Here is a 27,747-nt window from a genome sequence, read left to right on the forward strand (position 1 = left end):
CATTTTAATACAAATTGTGGTTAAAGTATGACTGTGATATGTTAAATATGTCTGATAAAATAACTTTTTGACTGAAATGCTGTAGCAAAAATTGTACACTTAGCACTTTTGAAAGAGCCATTACTATGAGATTTATTTTTCAATCATAATTTTCAAGACATGCTTTTTTAATTCTCCAGTTACAGGCATTTTACCAGTATTTATGTATTACTTTGCACAGGGAACAGATTCTAATTCAGGTTCCATAGATAAAATACTATAATACCTATATCAGTATATGTGAAATTCACTTTTGGTCTCCATTTTTTATTTTCTGTGTTTACATTAGATTACTAAATTAGTCTGGGCTGCATTGTATGCTCTTTAAATATTAGTTATCAGAGCTGAAGCAAAGAGGGATGAGAGGCACTTTAGGTGTTACTTTGTGGGGTGTCCAGTGATGGCAAAGGCATGTATATCAGTCTCACCTCGGTGTCCAGGAAGGTTATGGAACAAATAATCTTGGGAACCATCATGGACCAATTAAAGGTCAGCCAGGGAATCAGGCCTCGTCAGCTTGTGTTTATGAACAGTAGATCTTGTCTGACAAACCTGATTTCATTCTATGACAAGGTGACACACTTGGTGGATGAGAGTAAGGCTGTCAATGTGGTCTATCTGGACTTCAGTAAGGCCTTTGACACTGTCCTGCATAAAATTCTCGAGGAGTAGCTGGCTGCCCATGGTCTGGATGGGTATTCACCGCTGGGTGAAGCACTGGCTGGATGGCCTGGCCCAAAGAGTTGTGGTCAATGGAGTGGAATCCAGTTGGTGGCCAGTCACGAGCGGCATCCCCCAGGGTTCAGTGCTGGGACCGCTTCTGTTTAACATCTTTATTGATGATCTTGATGAGGGGACTGAGTGCACCCTCAGTAAGTTTGCAGATGACACCAAGTTGGGAGGGAGTGTTGATCTGCCTGAGTGGAGAAGGACACTGCAGAGGGATCTGGATAGACTGGATCAATGGGCCAAGTTTAACAGAATGAATTTCAGTAGGGCCAAGTGCTGGGTCCTACATTTTGGTCACAACAACCCCAGGCAACCCTACAGGTTTGGGGAGGCGTGGCTGCCTGATGGAAAGGGACCTTGGTTTGCTGATGGACAGTTAGCTGAATATGAGCCAGCACCGTGCCCAGGTGGCCAAGAGGGCCAATGACATCCTGGCTTGTGTCAGGAATGTTGTGGTGAGCAGGACTAGGGAAGTAATCCTGCCCCTGTACTCAGCATTGGTGAGGCTTCACCTTGAGTACTGTGTTCAGTCTTGGGCACCTCAGTACAAAAAAGACATGGAGGTACTGGAGCAGGTCCAGAGAAGGGCAACGAGGCTTGTGAAGGGCTTGGAAAATCAACCCTATGAGGAGAGGCTAAGGGAGCTGGGGCAGTTTAGTCTGGGGAAAAGGAGGCTGAGAGGAGACCTTATTGCTCTCTTCCAGTATCTGAAAGGTGCTTACAGTGAGAGCAGGGCAAGTCTCAAGGATCATGTAGTTCCAACCCCCCTGCTTAGCAGGGCCACCAAACATACACCTTTACTAGATCAGGTTGCCCAGAGCCCTGTCCAACCTGGTCTTGAACACCTCCAAGGACGGGGCATCCACAACCTCCCTGGGCAGCCTGTTCCAGGACCTAACCACTCTCCTAGTAAAGAACTTCCCCCTAACATCCAACCTAAATCTTCCTTCTTTTAACTTAAAACCATTTCCCCTAGTCCTGCTATTATCAGCCTTTTCAAAGAGTTTACTCCCCTCCTGGGAGTAAGTTCCCTTCAGGTATTGAAAGGCTGCAATGAGGTCACCCCGCAGGTCATTCTGTGATTCTGTGATTCTGTGGTGACAGGTGACAGGATGAAGGGAAATGGCCTCAAGTTGTGCCAAGGTAAGTTTATTTTGGATGTTAGGAAACACTTATTTACAGGAAGGGTAGTTAAACACTGGAATAGGTTTCCCAGGGAGGTGGTTGAGTCACCATCCCTGGATGTGTTTAAGAACCATTTGGATGTGGTGCTCAGGGATATGATTTAGCAGAGGGTTGTTAGAGTTAGGGTACTATGGTTAGGCTGTGGTTGGACTTGATGATCTTTGAGGTCTTTTCCAACCTGAGTAATTCTATGATTCTATGATGCTATGATCTCTCACCTGTGGCAGCTCATCTGATAGACATGATCAGTCCAGGTGATCTACAGGTCTAGGCCATACATCAGACCATAGACTGTGTTTCATCTAATAGACTTCATAAACAAGTTGGATATTCTTTATTTTCAGTGTCTGTTTCTCAGCTGCAGAAATGCTAACTAGATTTTTTCTGGTTGTTTTTTTAAGACTAAGCAATAAATGGTGGTAGACTATAAATCTCATTGTAAAAGCCTTTATTGAAACATCTGAGGGCTACCAACAGTCATTTGGGCCATACATTTATGTCTTTTCTGTTAAACTGTTTTAGAACTGTAATTGCTTATAATTAAAACATAATCATTTTTAAGGACTTATTTTACAGCTTATAGTAATTTTGCAGCTGATTATATTGTCAGGCTTAACATTAAAGATTGTGTTTAAATTATTAAATGCTATTTTGTGCAACAGTAATTTCTGTTAGAGGATATTTTTCATGTTATTTGCTAGGAAGCACTGGACTCCAAAAGAACACTTTTGGCAAAGTGAAGAGAAATATTTATGGAGCAGAAGCTGTAATTATGAACATGTGTGGCTAAACACCTGTCATACACTTGGTTTAGGCTGAGCCAGCTTATAAAATAATATGACCATGCCCAAGTTTGGCTTTTTAAAATGAACACTACATTTAAGGAATTACTTGCTCATTGCCACTTAACATCTGGATGCTTTGGAGTCTCTACAACCTGCTTATTAAAGTGGGAAAGAGTTCTGCTTTTCTTGGCACTAACAGTGCCACCCATTTCCATCCTTGAGGTTGCCACTGGAACTGAACATCTTAGGAGTCAGGGATGGAAGTAAATCTCTGACCTGCTGGGTAAATTAGGAGGCCTCTAAATAGTATTTCATTGGGTTCTCACTGCCCCATTTATCTGCGATACAGAGGTGTATGAGTAGCAGAGTTTAAAAAAAACCAAAAAAAACAAAAAAAAGAAAAAAGGAAAGTGTTTATAGCATTCCCAAGTCTAAACATTAAGACATCTGCCTCTAATGCCCAAGTCTTGAAGACTTTGCTGACTATGTGGACCATTTCCACAGAATGTCAAGTATGACATAGGTATTATATCTCACTCTCAAATGTTTCAGTTCGAGAAAAGTAAGATACTAATTTTAAGCAAAGTTTTAAAATTTTGAAAGCAGGAGAGAACAAGAAATTCAATCTGGCCTTCACTACTGCATCGCTTTTGTATCTGGAAAGGCCTTGCAGACTGCATAGCCAGAAACTTGTTACATTTGGGTAGATGAGACTGTCAAAGAGGGCAAAGGAACAAAGCACTACTTTTTCTTCTTGACACTTAAGGAAGTGTTTTTGTTTATAGTGTAGATGGTGCATGTTGTGTATCTGTTTGTATGCATAAATATAGCATAGATTTCCTACCTTCCCTACTCAGCTTAGTTGCTAAATGTCATGACTTAATTAATCCTTGCGTTGTTTTATTACAGAAAATTTTTTCCAAATATTTATCCAACATTTTGTGATATATTTTCAGCATATAGTGTACGCCATCACAGTGGAATTATGTGGAATCTTTTCACTTAAATTCGTGAATTCTTAACTTCCTTGCAAATTGTTACACACTATTTATATTATAATTCTATGATATCGTACTATCATGGGTTCTGTTAAAAAATTTCCAGGTCACAGAAAGAGGACTATTGAATGACTGTACACAAGTGGAGGGGTTTACAGCTTTAGAGTGAGCATATCTATGGGTGACGGATTTAAATATATTCTACTCTGTGATCTAATTGGATCTGAAAGATTCACATTTTCTTATAATGACAACTTTACCTTAATTTGCTTTTATATCTCATTTAAATTATATGACCCTGTTTTATTTATTTCTGACTATTCAGTAGGGATTCAAGAGCTGCCACTTTATCAAGAGCTTAATCTGATAAGTGTGGGATTTCAGTGATCTTTGCATATCCAGTTTCTACTTTCCTTCATTTAGAATCAGTGATGTTTTAACAAACTATAACAGTTTGTTCAGTATTTCACAAAACCTGCCTTTATTACCCTTCACAAGGTCTGGTTATCTATAAATCTACACTTCCACCCACATGTCTGAAATGTTGTACTGTCAGCTTAATAGGTCCTCAAAATATATGGTGAAATTAAAATACAGTAGATTTGCAGTAGGAGGTATAAATGCAGCAACATGGACAACTTTTGTGTGGAAGGTTAGTAATTTCATCATGGCATATATTCCTTCTTTCACATTGCTTCTATCAATTGTAGTAACACTTTCTGTTTGCCCTTAAGTGTTGCCTAAGAGTGCCAAAGAATGGTTGAGGATGTTGCTTCTATCATACAAATTTCATAGACTTTCCCCCCTCCTTCACCTGTGAAGGAAGTAAATCTTCTAAAAACCTTCTGATTTGGAAAGTAGAGGATTTTTTTTTTTGAGCAAGAAAAATAAGTGTGAGATTGCTTGCAAAAATATAACAAGGCTTTCTCTCTCACTGCTTCTAATCTCATTAATCTTCATTTCTCAAACACTGCTATTCCATTGCATTAGGAACAATGGTGAATGCAGTTTGTAACAAAATATATAAAAGTAAGAAATACTGACCCATTTTGAAAAAAGAAAATTTTCCTCTTGCCACTTAGATGTTTCATTATTGTAATTGCTGTTATTTTTGTATGCAAGACTTATTTAGAAACTTGAGTAAACATAATCGTAACTGATGGATATGAACCTACAACAAAACATGTGACATATTGGCAGAATTAAGGCCTTTAGACGATAAGAGGGTATCCATGCAGAAGTCAGTTAATGTACCTTAAATTAGTGTGAGTAGTCTACAGAGCTGTGGTATGCAATTACATTAATCTACTTTCCTCAAACTCAGCAGAAAATAATTGCATCAGTTTTAGGGGGAAAAGGTTGTAACACAGCTGTTCTACATGCTCCTCTCTGGGTTTCTTGTACTCTTGTATCTGAACAGTGCTCTGTTCTGCAAGCTTGGCATATAGGTTTACCATAAAAATAGATTTTTAATGAAGTTGAATGTTTCTTAGCTTGGCATCTGTTATATTAAATTCTACTTGGAGCTTGAGTTGGAGGTACCTGCAAAAATCCTCTGACTAGAAAATATAATTGTCCTATTTGAAAGAAAGAAAAACAAACAAACAAAACAAAACAAAAGAGTAAGAAAGGATTTCTGTGCCATCAAAATAGCTGTTATACTAGGTCGGATAATACTGTAATGTGGATGGATGGCTCTGTACTGTGTTAGCACTTTCCTCATCAATCTCATCAGCCCAGGTGACATCAGCAGTACCTTCTAATTCCCTATTAAATGACCAACATCTGTCTGTCTTTAATCAGATAGTCCCCTCAGTCATTCACATCAGTTGGAAGTTTCTGTGAAAGAAGTGTAGGTGCTGCTTTTCTCCAGTAATTGTCTGATATAAGGAAGACACGTGTGGGAAGGTCGGGTTGAAATCAGTTGTTCTGCAAAATGTAATCACTTTTCAGTGGAACATCCACTACAACATGTGTGCCAGGCTAATAGTGATAGGAACAACCTAACCTATTGTACGGGTTTTCCATTGTTCCCCTTTGCAGAAAAATGTCTGCTGCTTCTTTAAGTCATGGGACTTTATGTTTGCTGTGACAGCTTTCCAATTGTTAAATAAACTCTGACCAGGAGCAGCTGTCAGGCAGATATTGCACTGCAGGCTTCACTTCAAAGCAGTACCAGACACACGTTTCAGTGCCCAGAGGCTCTTTCATTTTTTTTAAGAGCCATGTGTTATAAGAAATTTCTATGAGAAAATATGATCCCTTATTTGAAAAAAAACAAAACAAAACAAGCAAACAAACAAACAAAAAAAAAAAACCACACAAAACAGTTGCATTTTAGGTTATGTTTTGAGTTGTGTTTATTTGTAGTTCAGAAAAGCAGTCTAGGTGAAACATGAAATATCTACAGTGTATACTGCAAAGAGATTTTTTTTTGGTGCCAAGATGGGAGAAGTGCAACACAGATGTTAGACACCACTATTGATTTTACTTAAATTCTTTTTGGAAGGAGAAAGTAATTATACAAAGTTTCAGAATTTTAGAATGCTATTTTTCTATTTGTATCTCTGACAGTGAGCTAGGAAAAGAAAAAAACAACAAACAAACAAAAAAACCCTTCTAAATTATTAACCTTTATTCTGTTGTATCCTGTGGTACTTGTGGTTCAAGCCAAGTGAGAAAAAGAAAGTGCTAGAGAAAGTAAATTAGGTAAAGATGTAAATATGACGAAAGCAAAAACAAAAACAAAAAAAAAAATACTTGTGGTAAATGTATCGTCAAGATTAGAAAATCTGTTTTTAGTTAGGTTGCTGTTACAGGAGGGGAGGGAGTTTGCTATTAAATTAGAATGAAGTTCTTCCTATTCCATCAAGCCTGATACTATCTAACATAACCTGCATAAAAGCCAAGCATGTAGCCTAGCTGTACAGGGGATTCTGGACCAAGAAGTAAAGCTGTTGAGGGCTCCAGTAGAAGTAAAGAGGTGGCTCTGCAGATGCCATTTCCCACTGCCTGTAGCACAAAAACATCATTCAAAAACAACAACAACAACAAAAACAAGTTAAAAAAATATGGAGAAATCAAACACTACCCAGGCAACCACTGTATAAGCAGTATGAATCCTGGGCTAACTATGCGGAGGCAGAAAATTTAGAGGAAACATAAGAAGTAGTTAATTAAAATAAAGTATCTTTTTGCAAATTAAAGAGGAAAGTGTTCTGCATTTCATTCATGAGTAATAGAAATCATAATTAGTAATAAGCAGTACATGTTTTAAGAGTGGCTTCATGCAGTACTTCAAGGTTAACTAACTAATTAATATGTTTTCTCACCATTTCAGTTTCCTTTCAGGGACAAAGAAGAAAACACCCTTTAAAATCCATAGCAGTGGGAAATGAAAAAAAGTCAATGTAAAAATCAATCCTCTCTGACTTTTTTCCATCCAACCTTAGAAATAACTCAGACAATCTTTTTGGATAATAAAAATTCTCACTCTGTTCAGTTATTTATTTTATGGTTTTGAAAATGCTTTTGGCTACTGGGTTTCACTTTTTCACTTTTGGTATACCCCGTTCTCTGAAACAGAAAAAAACACAATCAAAACAGTAGATATATGCCATTTTTGCTTTTGTTCACACTTACACTTATGAGTTGATACTGTTATAGCAGATAAATTGGTTTATTTTATATCTGATCTGGAAAGTAAAGCATAGAAATTAAAATTTAGGAGTGCTGGCATAATGATGGAATTAATTTTAATAGTTAATGAAAATGTAATCAGATCCTAAACCAAAATATACATCATTTCTATGTTGCCACATTAGAGAAAATTTGTACTTCAGTTATGACATGTTACTATGTTTGTTAGTTGTATGTAGGGTATCTTTTTTTTTAAGATTTCTCATTTCTCATTTGCCTCTGAAGTTCCACTAGCACATAATGACCCTGAGAGTGGGTTCATACAATGAACATTTTCCTACCATATTCCTAAACCTTTATGCATGCAAATGAAGAGGAGTTACAATAAAAATAAAATATGGACATTTTATCTTGATATTCTTCCATCTGTGCTAGAAATCGGTCTTCATTATTTGCAGGATTTAGGACTTTAGTTGAGTACCTGTCTGAAACACAGTCAAACTAAATTCAAGTTGGAAATTATAGGGCTTAAGCAACAAATCCAGTTTTGACTAAGGGAGCAGAAAGGCACGTCATTGTTTTTGTGATAGGTTTTGTGATAGGTTTCTTTTGTCAGCATTTCTAAGTGTGGGGTGCCACTCTTATACTTTCTGGGTCCATGGAACTAACCATTAAAAACAGGAAGATAATGTGTTTGTGTTTGCGAGTATTAGGTATATCAAACATTATCCTAATATAAAGTGTTGTAATGGCAGTCTAAGGGATGAATTGATGTTCAATAGCTTGAATAGGGAGATACAAATCGCTATATAGCTCTTCTGTACATAGCAAAAAGTATTAAATCCTCACACTATGAGCTGTGAATAAATGATATTATCAATAATGGCTTTAAGTAGCAAAAAGAGCTTTTGGAGTGTTTTCTGTTATAAAACTGATAATGAAAATGTCTGGTGCACTGAGGAGATTTTAAAGGGCAGACAGTCTTCTGAAAAGTTTCTAGCCTATAGGAACTAGAACAATTTTCTGTGACGACCAAGACTAGTGAAATAACTTCCGTTGTAACATTTTTTATTCAGTTATGAATCCAGTGGGAAAGTAATGGAAGTGCTCTGGAGACTGAGTAAAATCACTGATATTTACCCAAGATTTTGAAGAGAAAAATAGAAGATAAAACACAATAGAAGATAAAAGATACGACAGATGAGAGTACCAAATAAGCCAAGACAGTAGCTGGAGATAGAAGATGAAATCAGCAGTGTCACAGGTGGAAGCCATGGTTAATAAGAAACCATGGTAACAACTTCCCAGTTGCTTAAGAATTTTTTGTGAAGAATGCTGACTCATAAATGTAAGGCTCTCTTCTAGATTGTATGAAAGCAGAGTTCAGCTTTTGCTACAGACTTTTTGTGTAAGGACCTTGAAAATGCTTTGAACTAAAACTTCAGGAAGTTTTTGTTTACTTTGTCATAGTATTCTGCTTGTGGTGTGTCAAAATGCAATTCAAGAAAGACTGTACATTGATTAGGAAGGTACCTAATAATGACTGAGAAGGGGGATTTGTCATAAATCTAATATTTTGTCAAACTCGTACCTTTCTGTCTATGTAGTTCCTGTTCTAGCTGCACAGACATTATTTCAGGCCACTTCACATTAGAAGTCAGTCCTGAATTTTCATAGAATCGTAGAGTCATTTGAGTTGGAAGAGGCCCTTAAAGGCAGTCTAGTCTAGCCATCTACAGGGTACAGGAATATCTACAGCTGGATCAAAATACTCAGAGCCTGGTCCAGCCTTGGTTTGCATGACCCGAAGAACAGGGCAGCCACCACCTCTGGGCAGCCTGCTCCAGTGTTTCACTACACTTATTGAAAAAAAACTTCTTCCTTCTATCCAATCAAATTTGGATGACTTTCGGATGTTTGGATAACTGCTGCCTTTCTTCTGTAGCATGAAGAAGTATCCTTTAATAAAACTTTGAAGTCATGACTCTGTGATAGTGTCCATATCCTTTTAAGATAGGGACTGTTTAATTCAAAATGGATGGATGGTGGAAGAAAGGAGTGAAAGCAATTCTACTTATTCTTTCTTACTCTTACAAATTTTCCACATAGAATAAAAAATGGAGTCTTATCTTTCTTATCTCTTTCCTACTTTCATAAATAATCTTCGCTGTCATTTCCCATGTATCACAATAAGGCTAGGACATGGCTAGGATAAATATAAGTATTTTTCCCAGGTTTCAGAATACAGAGCTATAATAATGGCAGGGATGATATGACAGATGAGTTGGTGACCAGTTTTTTCTCACTAGGTAGCCTACACCACCTTCTTCTGTAAATGCAATAAGCATAGGTCTCACTGGAATAAACTTGTGCCATGGCTCCTTTCTTGCTACAAAATGTGACAGGACATATGAACACGAAAACTGTATTGGATCCAGTGCTTTTGCAAGGAGGCAGATTTACTGGGTTTAGGAAGTGAAGCAAGCACAGAAAGAGCAGCAGCCAGGAGCAGATTTCTCTTGCCAAAACAACTCATGACACCTATGCTGGCTGCAGCCTGTCCTGCTGCTGATTCCATGAGCATTCAGAGAAGAGCTGCAGGCCAGAAGATTTATTCTTCTTTGTCAGCCAGCTCCTAGATGCTGTTTCTTTTTGCTTGTGTTCTTTGATAAGAGAGGGACTTCAAGACCATCCAGAAAGATCTTTCTGTGAGTGAGCTGCAAGCCAGGTTGTCCTAGGAATACATTTTGTAAACAATAATATTAACATATTCTGAAAAGGAAAATAGAGATCGTATCTGAAGCAGATTCATAGCTGTATCAAGTGCACTTTAGTGTCAGTCTGTCATCTGAAAATTCTTCTGCTAGCTTTTTGTGTGTGTGTGTGCTTGAGATTGTCATAGATATTTGCATTGAATTGATTGAACTTCTCTTACTTTTTTTTTTTTTATTATTACTTTTTTATTTCTGTAGGATAAAATCATGGGTAGATAAGATGCAAGAAGACCTCATAACATTAGCACGAACTGCAAGTGGAGTGGAACAGCTTGCTGCGGTGAGTTGGAAAATGTACCTTACAATTCACACCATTTATTGCACTCTCTAGCCATTACAATAATTTTATTCCCTACACAGCAAAAACATTTTGAGAAGTTAAATTCTGCAGTGTTTCTCTTCGACAGTGCTTACTGAGAGAGAAATGAATAACATACGCATCCATCAATTCACTCTTTTTGTGTTGCAGCACTTGCTCGTTGCTAATATTTAATCAGCTTTGCAGAAATAGGGCTTACCATTATTGCAGCACTCCCACCTGAACCAAGTGTTGTTATATGTTTGTCAGATATGGTATCCAGGAAGCAACCATTCACAGTAATAGAACATTCTGTTCTGTATTAACACGGGAAATCATTTTTATTTTTATTTTTTTACATATATTCAGTGCATTGAGGCAGTCTTTGGCTACAAGAAACACAGATGAGAATGAAAGTTATATTCAGCCATTATAATTTCATTTGAAGTGTGTTTTAGGAATTAACATAATTATCATGTAATTAAAAAAAAAATATAAGTATATATATTGTTATATTTCTAAAAACACTTTCTGGGATAGTGGAACAATGACTTGACAGTTCAGAATATGCCGGAATTAGGCTGTGTATATAACTTTCTGTGTCTATCATTATCCAGTATGCACACACATGTTCATATATTTCCCTTTCTTTATCCTTGTTCTTCCTGACAAAAGAAAGGCAATGTTTGTATAAGGGAAGCATTAAAGAAGATTGTAGAGATTATTTTAGTTCTGGCCTTTCCTAATATTAGAGTACTTGTTATTGAGGCAAAATCTGAGACAGATACTTTAAATGAAGTGTTTAATCTTTGAAAATCTCAAACAAACAAAAAACAAAATCTTGACTGAAAACAAAATCTTGAAATCCTGTCACAAAGCATCAGACTGATACATACATGGGTTTCCAGTGCAGGATGTCAACAACACAGAAATGTCTATCACTTGAGTTTTCTTGAGAAACTGGTAAAGTTATTCTAGCATAGAATGCCAATGGGAGTTTTCGTAGGTGGATTTCACACATATCTGCTGACAAAGGGCAACAAAACTTGTGTATCATGTCTCTTTTATTCAGCTTTATGTTAAGGACATTCTGTTAAGAAGATCTTTTTTGCTCATCATACTCCTTCATGCTTGCTTTGCCTTTTTCCCCATGTGGTGGTTTCATGTAAACTTCACTGTGCTGCTCAATCACTCCTCCTTCACAAAAGGACAAGGGGAGAAAAATGATGAAAAGAAATGACCGTGTGCGTTGAGCTATAAACAGGGAGGACACTCACCAATTACCCAATTACTGTTACAGGCAAAACAGACTCAGCATAATGGAGGTTAAGATAATTTACTACCTAATAGACTAGACCAGTCTAAAAGCAAACTAAAAGCAGCCTCCTGCCCCTGTACTGCCATAGTTCATCGTTTTCTTCCTCTTCCCTCAAGCAGTGCATGTAGAATGAGGGCTGCAGTCAGTCCATAATGCTTCATCTCTGCCATTCCTCCACGGTCACCCTCTTCCCCAGCCCCCAGCATGGAGTTTTCCCCATGGGATGCAATCCTTCCTGAGATGACCCCATGTGGAGCCACAGCACTCCTTGCACTTCTCCTAAATAGGGCCATATCATGGAGCCCACCCTTCAGGCACTGCTCCAGCACTGTCCCCACAGACCCGAGGTTCCCTAGCCCTCGGCTTCCCTACTGCAGATTTCTGTCCATGGGCTGCAGCTCCAGCCTGGGGCTGCTCCTGTGGGTACTCTCCATGGGCTCCTTCAAGCTACATTCACTGCTACACTGTGGGTTCTTCCATGGTTGCATGTGGAGATCTGCTCCATGTGGTGCCCATGGACTACAGAGAACAGCCTGCTCTACCAAGGGCCTCTCCTGGGCTGCAGAAAACTACTTTTCCCTGCCTGGAGCACCTCCTGCCCTCCTGCACTGACCTTGGGCCCTGCAGGTCCATCTCCCTCTTTTCACGCTCCTCTCTCCCAGCTGCTGCTGTGCAACATTTTTCTTTACTTTCTTAAATGTGTTATCAGTGAGGCACAGCCAGAACTGGTCATGGCTCATCTCTGCCCAGTGGAGGGTCCCTTTTGGAGCAGCTGGATCTGGCTCTGATCTGACATGGTGTAAACTGTGGGACTGTGCTCACAGAGGCCACCCCTGCTGCCCACAAACTACCAAAATCTTGCCACACATGCCTAATACACTCCACTGTCCCCTCTTCAGCTTCATATATCTAACTCACCACTGGACTTTCTATTATGTTCTTATTATACTTACTAGGCCATCTATCTTCTCAGTTCATGTTTGTGTCTCAATTTCCACCTTTTTCTGCATAGCCTGTCTGCCTTTCTCATTTACATTGCCTTCCTATCCCAATTTTAGGATTTCTGTCCTCAACTTCTTCCAGTTCAGCATTTCATTCTGGACTCTTTCTTGCCTTACATTCTCAAAACCTTCTGTTCAAGTGTGTTTGGCCAGCCTGTTCTATAATATTTTTCTATCTCTTCCTTTTTCTCAGCTTTCCCTCCATCACTACTGCTCAGATTCGGACATGTCTTTTTCTCCTGTGTTCTAGTATTACTTCTCTTTTCCAGTCTCTTATGTCCTTATTCTTTGCCTGCCATTTTCCAGTGTGTTGTCTTCTATCTCTGTATTCCAGTCTTTTATCCTTTGTTCCTCATTCAGTTATCATCTCTTCTTTCTCACACTGGTAGAAGCACAGGGGTGATTTGGGTAATTCTAGAGAGACCACATTAAATGTGTGTTCTAGCTGCAGAGAAGTATGGCATTCTCTAGGGAGCAATGCTGTCTAGGTTGCAATACATCTGCATGTAGGATCTTTTGAATTTAACCAATAAATCTCTACAGAGCACTGAAGTTGTTTTTCAGGCTAAGATTCAATAAACAGTAAGGAGTAAAATGTGTAACTTTGAAAGACACATGCTAAGTCTTTAATATACAGTGATGGGGCAATAAGATATTTTGAATATAAATGGCTTACAGAAGATTTCTAATTTGAGCCAAACAAAGAGTTAATGACTTAAACATTTTGCTGCCATTTCTGTGCAAAGAAAGGACAGTAAAATAGATTATGAGAAGCAAAGAGACTGACACTCTCTCTCTCTCTCTCCATTTTTTTTTTCCCCCCTGAGGAAAATGATAGATAGTTAAAATTCTTCAAATTTGTGATCTGCTAAATCAATCCTCTGATAAAAACTGCTTGGCAAAAATAATATGTAACATCACTAGCTGTACTTTCATTACACCATAGTGACATTCAACATTATCTTTAAATATTGCAGTTAAGTTGCCTTTTGAAAGACAGAACTTGTGCATAGTTCAAGAAAATCATAAGTTATCTCAGAGGTTATTGATGCAGTGGTCAATATTTGTGTGTAATTGTAGGATTAAAAGCATGAAAGGGGGGTGTTTCAGTGTAAACCATCCCTCTATGGCAAAGTCATTTGTTTGAGCTAAACTGCGTGATGTCTTTCAATAACCAAAAGTTGTTTTTATTTAGCTCTCCTCTCTACAAGGGGAGACGCAGTCCTCCTCTTGTTTGCAGGCAATTCTCACTTTCACATATTTGAATGACATCATTTCTATTCTGCTCACTGCCTATGAATGTTTAGTTAGTTCTCTGAAATGAACCACAGTCTTACCAAAATGGAGATTACAAGACATTAAAAACTGTGTGCTTTCATGCCTGTCACTTCTGTTCACAGAAGTTGCCTTCAGTTGCTCAAGCTTAAAAAATGCTTAACCGTTAAGCTGAGTTTTCAGCTTTGATTCTGGCTCATTATTTTTACTAATTCCAGAATTCTCTGGACCAAGTCTATAGTCTTCATATTTTTTAAAAGTTCAAAAACTGTTTGCTTATTTGCTTGTTTACCCTCCTCCCACAAAAGCAGGATGTCTGATACAAAGGCAAGGAATGCAATTCTTCTATTATAAAAGAAATAGACATGATTTTTTGTGAACAGCTGTAACAGTGTGTGTAGGGGTAGAAAGTCATTCTTTGATAAGGCATGAAGGAAGAAGAAATATCTTTCCTTACTCTAGGGAAAATCAGTTTTTATTTGGCCAAGTGATTAAGTCATAGCAAGAATATTTAACAGGTTTGTTTTGTAGCCATTTTGTAGCTTACTCACTGGACTGAGTGAAAGAAGTCCCACCGATGTAGGTGAAGTTGGTGTTTGCTTCATACAATTGGATCTTCTATAAAGATATTTTTCAAAGTAGTACACTTACCACATTCTCAGCTTGTGTGAATTTTTTCTGGATTAAGTCAGAACCTTTTCACTTAGTTCCATGCTATTTTATGATATTTCTATAACTTATTGAAGATGTCTCAGCGTTAACTGGTGCTATATGTGCATGTATTTGTGAATTTATTTACTGAATTACTCCAGTAGCGACTATTTCTGAAAATGTTCATTCCAATGAATATTTCACACACTCTCTGGTTAGCAATGAGACAGCAATACCTGTAGTAAGCAAAATTGCCAAAAAACTTGGATTCCAGTGAAAGAGTTCTGAATTGAGATTGCACTTATCAATAGCCTTAAACAAACCAATGAGTATAGCCAGAGTAGAAGGAACAGACAAAATGGTTTTGTGAAGGAGATGGAGAAGCAGGTGAGAGTTGAGACATAAGCTTTAATTTAGTGATGCACCCTTACTCACTAAATCATTTTAGCCATAGAAAAAATCCAGATCCAGCCAAGAACTGAGATAAAATTTTCATTTGACTCTATGAGTCTTTTAACAGCATATAATTCCTCTTCTGAATTTGTTGTGGTAGACTGTAAGCCTGATGGCATGAACACAAATGCTAGTGACTTCAATATGCGAACTTCTGATCAGCAAGATTGATGGTGTTTAAAATGTAGTCCTTGCTTGTGTTGATCAAGTTTTATTTATACTGCATGGAAATAGTCTCCATAGAGTCTTCAAAAAATGTTCTTATGTACACTTCTTAATACTGTGGGTTCTTGTTTTGTTTGTTTGTTTCTTTGACATTAATGAGGAGTAAGTTCTGGAAGAGCCCTGACTTGGATTTAATACCTATGTAAGATCCTCACCACAATAATGTAAAGATGGGCTCTACAAGGAAGGAATTTAGGATTCAAGGTGCCAAAATAATCAGCTCATTGAAAACTGGGAGAACTCCACTGACTTCAGTGGATTACACCGATTTACATTTATTTACAAGTATGCCTAACATTTAATTTACAATTCAATCTGGTAAAAAATATTTTGGAAAGCAAAACAAACATTTCTACACATCACATACTAGCAAGGGATAGAGGGCACGGCTTGATCTTATTGCTGGTGTAGTTGCCCAGTAGTTGTGTATTTTCAGTGGTTTAGTAGATTTCTTTTTTTCCCAGGAGCAAAGAGAAAGTTCATGAGAAAGTTTTGTATATATAACAACCTGACACTTGAAATGGGAAGATGGGATACACTAGAAAATCTTTGTCAAAAAGGAACAAGATATGCTTCCCTAGATGTTTTAAAACACAGACAGAACTTAGTATATGCCCCTTAATGGTATAAATACCATTCATATAAAAAATAGTTGTGTAATTCTCATTTCAACTTTAAAGGGTCTGTATAACTTTGTCCTTCTCGTGAACTCTCTGTGCTGTCAGGCATTATGAAACTGTTCTGGTGTGAATGATAGTCAGTCTCTACAGAGCAAATAGACTTTCAGGAAAAAAAGAAAAAAAAAAAAAAAAAGAAAGAAAAGGAAAAGTAAGAAGGTGTAGAGAACAATTTAAAATAATTTTAAAATCTATGTAGCAAAATAAATATGAAGCATGTATCCAGTCTCAGTAGCTTCATTTATTTACAAGCAGTGAAAATAAAAAAAAAAAAACTGCACACAAAGTTAAAAACTGTATTATTTACCTATGAACAGTTACCTCTATGTGCTGAAAAAGTAGGCAAAGAGCCTACTGAACTGCAGAATTTAATAAGTAGTCACATTTTGATGGAAGTATGCTCAAATTCCATTTTCACATAGACATTTTACAGCAAAGGCCCATGACTAAACTAATTGACAGCTATTTTAATCTAATAAACTACAACAAGTATGCTTCTGACTTCCAGCTCCAAAATACCTCTAGGGACAGGACAGAAGAGGGAGGGATCTTTCATGGTACACAGAGAGGGAGACCTCAGAGTAGAGAATATGCCTTATAGCAATATACAAGCTTGTCTGTTAAAAACTGATTGAAGAGAATCCTATTTTACATAAACACTGTATTAAAAATGTGGGTCTGTTAAAAGCTTTGATGTGACAAGCACACAGGAGTTTCACTATGACTACTATGGAAAAGAAACGCCATCTTTACAGTGTAACCTTTTCAAGCAATGGCATAATTGAGCAAAAATGCAGTTAGAGATGCTGTTCCAAGGAAATCTAGACTCTGAATCTGTTTCTTTTTTGTAACATTCCTCCAGAAACAATCCATGCATGATGTTCACAAGGCATGCTATTATTACAGTCCCAGGAGCTGTAGAGAGAACCCATATAGGCTGACTTGGCCTTTAAATGATATTCATACTGAGATTGAAATGCCCTTCCTCTCTCCAAAATGAAACAAGGCTACATACGGGTATCTGTTACACAGCAGTGAGTTCTGCGACTGTCAGATTTATTTGTTTATTTATTTATTCATTTAATCTCTTGAATGGTGCTTCAGAATAATTAGCTCTTCCTTGTTGAATACCCAGCCTCAGTTCTGCACAAGCACGTTTCATCCACTGCTCAGTGTGCCTAATGCACAGATGGTGGAAGTCTGCTGAAGAACTCAGATTGGCAGCATATTCCCAGTCAATGCTTTCAGCTTTTCAGGTTCTTGAATCAGCCCATAGAGATGAGTGACTTGTAAGAGAGGCTAGTCTCTCATCTGCACTGACCCTGGAGCATGGCTATTCTGGAAAGCTTTCTTCTGTCAGAAGAATTTATAACCTGGTGGTAATTTTCTGTTGGACTGATTACAGATTTCAGCTAAGCTACTGTTATGTTCTAGAAGCTCCACAGAGGCATGCCACTAACTAAAAAGTTATATATAAAAAAATGTTTGGTAAAAGCTGTCATACACCACTAACATTTTATATAGAGAAGCTGTCATAAATAGCTTTTCTTGTTCTCTTCATTACCTAAATAGAGAATTCTGTGAGTAGAAACATTAACAGCTTTCTTGAACTTACTTAATGTGAAATTTGTATTTGCATGTGTCTTCCCATCATCACAGGTTGTTTGAAATTCCTGATTCAAAAGGTGGTTTGACAGACAATTTGTCAATAAACATTTTCATTCCTAGTGTTTTTCTCCATGATCCTCATGAAAATTCTTTTATGTTGTTCTTTATTAATACTCATAAAGTTACTGGGCTGAAATAGCAAATGCTTTATATAAATTTGGAATTATTTATACACAAAAAAAAGAAGCTGATACAGAGAATTTAAATTTTCATTTATTTTTTAACAGCTTCACTTTATATATATATATATATATATATATATATACACACATTTTATTATTATTATTATTATTATTATTATTATTATTATTATTATTATTATTATTATTATTAATGTTTTCCTGATTGTGTTTATCAGATTGGATTCAGTTTGAATATGCTTGAGCCAAAGGCGAAGTGTTTTGTACATTACGTTGTTCACTGGTGAATTACCAGATGGACCCAAGGAATGTATGGTTACAATCCTGAATATACTATGTTCATATTTCACAGAATCACAGAGTCACAGAATTGTAGGGGTTGGAAGGGACCTCCAGAGATTATTGAGTCCAACCCCCCTGCCAGAGCAGGTTCCATACACCAGGTTGCACAGGTAGGCCCAGGTGGGTCTTGAATATCTCCAGAGAAGGAGATTCCACAACCTCCCCTGGGCAGTCTGTTACAGAGCTACATCACCCTCACCGTAAAGAAGTTCTTGTGCACATTTGTGTGGAACTTCCTATGCTCCATTTTCTGGCCATTTCCCCTTTCACACTCTGCTGAAAAGAGTCTGGCCTTACCACTTTGCCCCTCACACCTTAGATATTTATAGACCTGGATCAGGCCCCCTCTCAGTCTTCTTTACTCAAGGCTAAAAAGAACCAGTTCACTTAGCCTTTCTTCATAGGGGAGATGTTCCAGGACCTTCACCATCTTTGTGGCCCTCTTCTAGACTCTTTACAAGAGATATCTGTCTTTTTTGTACTGGGGAGCCCATAAATGGACACAGTACTCCAGATGAGGCCTTACCAGGGCAGAGTAGAGGGGGAGGATCACCTCCCTTAACTGTCTGGCCATGCTCTTTTTAATGCACCCCAGAATGCCATTGGCCTTTTTGGCCATGAGAGCACATTGCTGGCTCATGGCCAGCTGTCATCCACCAGGACCCCCAGGTCCCTCTCTGCTGAGCTCCTCTCCAGCAAGTCATTCCCCAACCTGTACTGGTGAATGCAATTATTCCTCCCTAGGTATAAGACTCTACACTTGCTTTTGTTAAACCTCATTCAGTTTCTTACTGTCCGGGTCTCCAGCCTGTTCAGGTCTCGCTGAATGGCAGCACAGCCTTCAGGCATGTCAGCCCAATCCTCCCAGCTTTGTATAATCAGCAAACATGCTGAGGGTGGCCACTATGCCCTTGTCAAGAGCAACGACCCCTGGGGAACACCACTCATTACAGGTCTCCAACCGGAATCTGCACCGCCAACAACAACCCTCTGCACACTGCCAGTCAGCCAGTTCTCAACTTACCTCACTGTCCACTCATCTATCCCACACTTCCTCAGCTTTGTTATAATGGTGTCATGGGAGACAGTATCAAATGCCTTGCTGAAGTCAAGGTAGACTACATCTGCCGCCCTCTCCCCATCCACCCAGCCAGTGACAGCATTATAGAAGGCTACCAGGTTGATCGAGCATGACCTCACTTTGGTGAACCCATGCTGACTACTCCTGATAACCTCCTTTTCTTCCAAAAATGCTGAAGTAATTCAGAGTTTTATGATTAAGTAAAGCAGAAAGGAAAAATGTAAGAACTTGATGCTTTTGATCATAGGTTTGATTTCAATAACATCCCAAAGACAACTAGTTTGCAGTAATTGCCACTAATGTTCACTGTTACTTTATTTTTCTAAGGAGGAAAAGGAGGAAAATCTTTAAACAAGGAAGCAAATTTTCTTATGCCCTCTGTGATGTACAGCATAATGGATTGCTTATCAGAAAGCTGAAGTGTCGTAAGTGGTCTTACTATGAGGCTGGTGCTCTGAAACACTAGCACTGTAAGCATAAATTGGCTATTGTACACTATTTACATTTGCATCTTTGCCTCATCCCTAAGGCAAGTGCAAGTTTGCTGTTCGAACAGGATATGGTGGAAGGAAATGAGGTTAGGATTACTTTTAGAATGGAATCTGATAACAACTCCTTCATAACAATGTTCAAGTTACAGACATGTGATCATTGAGAATCTGAAATTCACTTACCAGAATTTGAATAATGTACGAGATGGGTTAGAGTGATTAGAGATTATCAAATACAGAAACTGAAGTTTTATAATACAGTATTTTAAAAAGTATGTGTGTATATATATATATATGTGTGTGTGTGTGTGTGTGTGTGTGTGTATAAGTGTGTGTATATACATATATATATGTTTTAATATACCACTGACAGTTCTATGTCCCATAACCAAATACTAAAGCTGTAGGCCTCAAAAATGAAATCCTCCAAACTAAGTTCTGTTGGGCTTACACATTGCTAACCAATGTCAAGATGTGAGTAAAATTAATTCACTTTTAAAAATGCAGACTATGAAATTTGAAGACACATCTGCAAGTTCTCTTTGTAATCCAAATGGAAATTAAAAGATTGTCAAAACACAGGGAGCCTCATTTATTATTTGCAGATGCTGCTTTCCCTCTGCTCCCTTAGCAATAAACTGGCATTTTGAAGAGTTTTTAGTTCCAGCAAGCAAAATCAGCTGTAAGTTGTTAACAATAGGTGGCTGCTTTAACAAAGCTTGCTCAGACTCATGGGAATGAATAGCCTAATATTACCACAGTTTTAATTACTATTTGATGATCTGGATAATCTCTGATCAAAACATCATTCTTGGTTCATTTACAATTTTTCATTGGCTTTAACACCGTGTGCCCCGGTGGCGCAAGTGGTAGGAATGCCACTCTGCTACACAGGAGGCTTGAATCCCGGGGGGTTGGACTCGATGATCTCTAAGGTCCCTTCCAACCTGCACGAGACTATTAGACTGTGAAACACTAATAAAAACTGTCCTATTTTTGTATTTCTTGGTGGTCATGTTCAGATGATGCAGAAGCTAAGAGATCTCCTTTAAAGCAAAACAAAAGAAAACAAACAAAAAACAACAACCTTGCAGATAATCAGTTTCCAAGTTCTGTGGTTAGTGAAATACCAAAATAGACTCTGTTAATACTCCATGAATGAAAATAACTCTGGGAAGAGAGTAAGTGCTAAATAGCATTAACAGCAGCTGAGGTAGGATAAAATTTCCTGTGAGTGAGTTTGAAAAATCACGAAAAGGACACCTCACAATATGCCAGAAAAGCAGAAGAAAGGTGAAAAAAAATTCTTCCTGTTGCATAAAATAATCACTGGGTTTATGTTTTGCTCAATATAGATGTTAGGATGTAAGGATATCCAGTCTCAGCTAAGTGTTTGAGCTAAGAAATAAAATTGCTGTGAAATTAAGTGATGTAGTCTTCTTACTTAGTACTGTATTGATATTGTTAAGCAACAAAATCTTATTTTTATTTATTTATTTATTTATTTATTTAAACTAAGGTAGGACTTGTAAATCCATCTTTGGCACTGGTACAGCAGCAGAGGTACAAAGCTAAAGATGAATTCATGTTGCAGCAGAAATGTTAAGCATGGCCAACTCAGGGGAGCTTGGTTGCAGTTCAGTGCTCCTGAGTGACTGGAAAGGGTGCATCCAGGATCCACACGTTCCCAAACATTATCTCAGGGATAGCAGCAAGTGAGTGTATTTTGTTGGAGATCCCTGCTTAACTGAGGTTTTCCAAAGGCAAGCAGCTTTTTCTTTCTTTCTTTCTTTCTTTCTTTCTTTCTTTCTTTCTTTCTTTCTTTCTTTCTTTCTTTCTTTCTTTCTTTCTTTCTTTCTTTCTTTCTTTCTTTCTTTCTTTCTTTCTTTCTTTCTTTCTTTCTTTCTTTCTTTCTTTCTTTCTTTCTTTCTTTCTTTCTTTCTTTCTTTCTTTCTTTCTTTCTTTCTTTCTTTCTTTCTTTCTTTCTTTCTTTCTTTCTTTCTTTCTTTCTTTCTTTCTTTCTTTCTTTCTTTCTTTCTTTCTTTCTTTCTTTCTTTCTTTCTTTCTTTCTTTCTTTCTTTCTTTCTTTCTTTCTTTCTTTCTTTCTTTCTTTCTTTCTTTCTTTCTTTCTTTCTTTCTTTCTTTCTTTCTTTCTTTCTTTCTTTCTTTCTTTCTTTCTTTCTTTCTTTCTTTCTTTCTTTCTTTCTTTCTTTCTTTCTTTCTTTCTTTCTTTCTTTCTTTCTTTCTTTCTTTCTTTCTTTCTTTCTTTCTTTCTTTCTTTCTTTCTTTCTTTCTTTCTTTCTTTCTTTCTTTCTTTCTTTCTTTCTTTCTTTCTTTCTTTCTTTCTTTCTTTCTTTCTTTCTTTCTTTCTTTCTTTCTTTCTTTCTTTCTTTCTCTGTCCATGACTGTTTCATTTGGGTTTATTCTCACTTGCTCTAGGATTGGACTTTACTGCCCCTGTATCATTGTTGTGCTTTCCTTTGCTTTATAGTGTTACAGCATTTTATGAGAAGTTAAATACAAAATAGTAATTACAAAAATTACTTCTTAATTTCAAAGTCCTTTAGACTACTTTCTTAATTATCAGCTATTGAAAGTGTCTGATGATTCCATCATGTGAAAGATCCCTGATTATCTGCTTTCCTTTGAGTAGGCACCTGAGTGAGCCAATTGACACTGGTAGTACTTAGACTGTATCAGATGTTAACTGAGGCATAAGTGTTTCTTTCCTAAATCTTGCCTAATTTAGCTCAACCTGAATGTATTATTGAAGAATGAACTCTGTGTGGTAATTTCTTTCCTAATGTGTACACCACTGCTATGATACAGTGTAGTTTTCAAAGTGTCAGCTGCCCTGTCACTTGTCATCTCAGATCCTGACAGCAGTCAGTGATCAGGCAAGTGATTATGGAAAAGAAAAAGATACAGTAAATTACCAGGGTGGTTTTTGTTTTTTTTTTTCCTTTGTGTTGTTGCCATGAATTTCAAGAATGAATGTATCTGTGGGTTGCTAGGAAGCAGCTGTAATCTTATTTATACATTATATATAGCAGAGAGTAAGACACATCTAAAGTATGCAGTCTGATTTATTTGCGCATACGGAATTTCAGAAGGAACATTTTTCAGCGTGTTCCACAATGGATCACTTCTGATTCTAAGAAAAGAAACATCTTGTCAGAATTCTCTGGTTTGTGTTAGAGATAGGAGTAGCTTTGGAAATATGATGCGGCAGGGAGAAGACAAAAGTTGTTCTCTTTGAGCAGGTTATGTAGTTGCTTATGACTGATCAAAAATTGCGCTCAAAGAAAAAGTCCTCAGTAGTAGAATGTTAGCAAGAACAATCACTCTAATGGGTTGGAGAGTTTATTTCTATTTTCTGACTTATCCTGCTTTCTAGTTTGTTTGTTTGTTTGTTTGTTTGTTTTGTTTTGTTTTGTTTTGCTTTGTTTTTTCCTTTCATATCTTTAGAGGTCAGATGCTCTCCTTTACTGCTATACTCACTTAAATGAGATTATGGCATGGAACTTCATATGGCTCTCACGAAGACAAAATCAAATAACTTGTTGAATATTATTTTTTTTAGCTGAAAAACATACAAACAAACAAAACCAATAGAATTTGTTTAAATTTTAGTTTTGGAAGATTTTAACATTACTCTAAATCTCAGTAAGAAGCGTACATTTTTTACTTTCAAGCAAGATAATTCCTTATTTCCCAGGAATACTTATGGAGTCAGTCTATATGATTTTGTTTCTGATGAGGAGAGGGATGATGGAGAGCAATGAATGAGCTCAGCAACAGGCCAATTTAGGGTGTATTTATGAATTAGCAAAACTCTTTAAGTAATCCCATTAGCTAAACTTTTATTTAGCATTCTGATATGATTCATTTAGCAAGGACATTACTTCAATCAAGAAGACTGAGTCAACTCTATTGTCTAGATGCCGAGCAGACAGAAATATTCTGAGAATGAATAAGCCTCTCAAAGTTTCGGCTTCTTTTTGGGTTGCTTGTTTGGCCTTCGGCTTAGAAATCTGAGAGCTGCATAAATCTCAGACTAAGTGTTAGCAAAGAGCAGATGCTGTTCGCTAATTCTTACTGGTTTTACCAAAGAATTACCAAATGCACAGAACCAGCTTTGGTGCGAGTGATGCCCAAAGCAGCATGCCCTCCTGGCTTGAAGCACAGAAGTTAGCCCAAGCCTGTTGGCTGGACGGGACCTCTGCAGTGTCTTCCAAATACAAGGGGAGTTTCTGCATCTAGCTCTCCAGCAGTGAAGACAACGAGTGATCTTTTAGTTTGATGACAGCTCTGTACCTAAGTTATTCCTCTGCTTTCATGACATACTCTGTTGCAGCTAGTAAGTAATCTGGAATTACTAGTGCGTGAGTTATCTGTCGCAGAGGTGCTGGCTCTGAATTCAGTGTCACAGTAGCTGTTTCTCAGCCACAGGTAGTAAATCTTGGATGGCTTTCAGAAGAAATGTGCAAGGGTCTGTGACACGTTTTCCTCCTTATTCAGGACAGTTAATGCCAAGGTAGCATTCCATTTGAGTAGCTTCCACCTGAGTTAGAGAGGGAGGGGAGTTTTTAATCTTGTGCTGCTTTAGGGGAGTGTGGTTCTGGTAACAGAGATCAGACATGAGAAGCACTGAATCGGGTCCAAAATTCATTCAGAGCCTCTAGTCAAGATTAAAAGGAGATGGGGCCAAGGGATGGATTAGAGACTAGGCTACAGCATAGATCTAAGGTCAGTCAAATATATGACTGGAAAAAAGCCAGAACTGGGCATGGTGAAGGATCTGGAGGGCAAGATGTAAGTGGAGTGGTTGAGGTTACTTGTTCAGAGCAGAGGAGCTGAGCGGAGGCCTCATGGCAGCCTGCACAGAGGGAAAGTGCTGATCTCTGCTCTCTGGGAACAGTGACAGTTCTTGAAGGAACATCATGGACGGGGGCGGAATTAGGGAAAGGTTCTGCGCCAGAGGGCTGTGGTCACAAAACCAAGCCCAATAGAGTAAAAGAAGCATTTGGACCACATTCCAAGACATAGGGTTTGAATTTTGGGTGGCCATGTGTGGAGCCAGCATTTGGACTTGATGGTCCTTGTGGATATTGATTGTTTAGCAAAGTGTCATACAAGCTTAGCTAAGCAATCATATCTTGAAGGTAGTATTGAAGTAGCAAAAAAATCAATAGGTTTATCTTTGTATAGACAGATAAAGTGGAGGTATTCTGTGTCTCTATTCCAAAACACATTGCAAGGTAGGAAGAGACATTGGTTAACAGTTGAAATTCTGAGTTTGGACTTCTGAAGCTCTCGGATCATATGACTTCTGTCTCCATTCAAGTACTTGATGGTGGAACAGAGACTGGCACATATATGTCTTAAAATTGTGTTTAGGACTTCAGCCATGTTATGTCAGAAGAAAATTCTCATTTGTTTCTTGAATAGTAAAACAAACAAAAGAAGAGGCAAAGGAGTTCTGTTGTGGATTAGAATGAGTCATCGTGAATTATTATTCTTTGTTATTTGGGTAATCTATGCAAACAATGTCAAGACAAAGGCCATCCAAAATGTAGATAATTTAATACTCTCAGGGTCTTGTATGAAAAACTAGCTTTTCTGTCTGTAATATAAAGCATGAGGGCTATTTGAATAAAATTTCAGCCTTGCAGCAGATGCCAAAGTCTGCCACAGTATAGCACGAGTCATGTGATGAATGTGCATCTTTCATTCTTGCAATTTGTGCAGAAATATTTGACTTTCCCTAGCAAGTCTTATACAAAGCAAGGAGAATGTCTCTTTGTAAGAGATTTATAAATATGTCCTTGAAGAGTGAGTAGAATGATGCATGTTCTGCTGAAAAATTGGCAGTTTTCTCTCATCTTTACCACATTCAGCTGTTGTCCTTGTCTTGTTTCCTACTAATGTAACATTTTCCCCAACCCTCCTCCCATTTTCTTTTCTAAAACCTTGCAGTTCATTAATCAGGAATAAATACTTAGCATTTAGAAAGTAATTTTAATACATTCTTTCCTGAATACAGGAGTCCATGGCCATTGACTTAAGTGAAAAATTATTTTTTTTGTGCTATGACCTTATAGATTTTACTTAGTCATGCAGTGATGCATTATTCTGCGAGAGATGGTAGACTTTATTGACAATTTAGAGAGCTTTTAGGAGAGCATTAGTGATTAAAGTACTAAAGATATAAAAGCCAACAGAAACTCACATTCACATGGTCAAAGCAATTTAATAAATTGTGTTCAAATTAGCTCTTCTTAACAAGCCACAGAGCCTGCCAAATTGCAATTTGAAAGGCAAATGAGCACACCTTTGCTGATAAGACCCTTCATGGCTATTTGAGATGAGCTTTTACTAATTGCATTTGACTGCGAGGTAGGAGGCTTTGAGAATGAAAAGTTTCTTATAAGGTGGCATGCTCTGAAGCATGTGTAATTTCCCTGTGTGCTGCTACTCTGAACTGCTGCAGTGCTAGTGCTGAATTACAGAAAAGGGGAGCAGACAACAAATAAATTATGTGCACCTCTCTTAAATAATTGGTGAATATTTTTTTTCCCCACTGTTCCTTGGTAGTTAAGACAGGTCTCATGTTTTTGGAAAATAAAGAAGTGTGTTAAATTCTGTATTATTACAAATGCCTTTTTTTCAAGAGTTTGTGAGATAAATCTGCTGCCAGCGGTAATGATGGAAGGCAGGTTGTCTGAATGCTGGCATGGAGTAATGTGAAGAGAAGAGTCAGGAATGTGGCTCTGTGTGGGTTTTTTTGTTTGTTTTAGTTATAATTATTATAAAATTGCTTACATGTGATAATTTCTGAAGCTAATGGATCTGGGTTCTCTCAGTGGCAGGACCCACAGTGCCTGTTGCAAATGCTTTAAGTTTAAGAAGTATGAGGAGGACTGCTGTTGTCTGTGGCTGCTGTCTTGTTATATGATTCAGGATTTTGAACTATTCTTACAGCTGGTGCTGAAGGAAAAAAAATGCATTCCTTTTATTCTTAGATTCACCCACTAGTCTGCTCCTGGGTAGCCTGCAGCTTTCAGGCTAGTTAGGATGGGAGTGCTGGGGACACTTATAAGAGCAGGTTGCATGAGAAATTTGAATGTCTTCAAATTGCAATTTAAAGAGTTATATTTGCTATGAGAAGAGATTGCATATAGGAATGAAGATGGACATTTTCCAATCAGGGTTTCAAACAGTGACCAGTATGGCTTACTGTAACTTTGCACTGAAAGATTAATTCCAGTGAATTATTATTTGTCTGTGCATTCTCAAATTCATCCCTACCATCCCAAACTGCACCTCTTTAGCACATACTTGACTATGCCTTCACATTTTATTTGCTTGTGACCTTCTTAATGTTTGTTTTAAAATATTTAGTGAAAAACTCAATTACAATGAAATGGCGTTTTTACAATGCATCACCACTTCCTCTGAATTTTACGATTCTTTTGCCTAATTGAAACTCACTGTATATAACGGACTGTGAACTTGGTGTGTTTCAGAGAAAAATATAATAAGAAATTATGTAGTGATCAGTTCTAGGATTTTTTTAAATGTATATATAAATTAAAAATATTTCTTTTTATTGATTTTTTAAATTTAAATAACTTTGGGGCGCACCTGAGATAAAATTTTTGTGGCAGTTTTAAACATCCAAGCACTGTAAAAGTATTCAAATTATAATTTAAGTTCATTAGAAAGGTTTTCTTTTGTAGCAATTATTTTGCTCACAATGAACTGATGCTACTATACTAACAATTAAAGCTTATTTCAGTTATGTAATTCACAGAATCACAGAATGGCCTGGGTTGGAAGGGACCTCAAGGATCATGAATCTCCAGCCTCACTGCCAGGCAGGGCTGCCAGCCTCCCCATTTACTAGACCAGGTTGTTCAGGGTCCCATCCAACCTGGCCTTGAACACCTTCAGGGATGAGGTGTCCACAGCCTCT

General features: G+C 37.6%; 1 protein-coding gene across 12 annotated transcripts in view; it reads left to right on the top strand.

Annotated features, from left to right (window-relative positions):
• Nucleotides 1-27,747, top strand: part of CACNA2D1 (calcium voltage-gated channel auxiliary subunit alpha2delta 1) — a 326,739-nt gene that overhangs the window by 42,691 nt on the left and 256,301 nt on the right. For all 12 annotated transcript variants that reach the window (XM_015878850.3, XM_032442202.2, XM_015879288.3 and 9 more), the window contains exon 2: nucleotides 10,348-10,429. In XM_015878850.3, coding sequence (XP_015734336.1) covers nucleotides 10,348-10,429 — 82 coding nt within the window. The remainder of the gene's footprint in view (nucleotides 1-10,347; nucleotides 10,430-27,747) is intronic.

Source organism: Coturnix japonica, chromosome 1 (genome assembly GCF_054131305.1).
Source record: "Coturnix japonica strain WE chromosome 1, WE-NBRP24, whole genome shotgun sequence".
Lineage (NCBI taxonomy): Eukaryota > Metazoa > Chordata > Aves > Galliformes > Phasianidae > Coturnix > Coturnix japonica.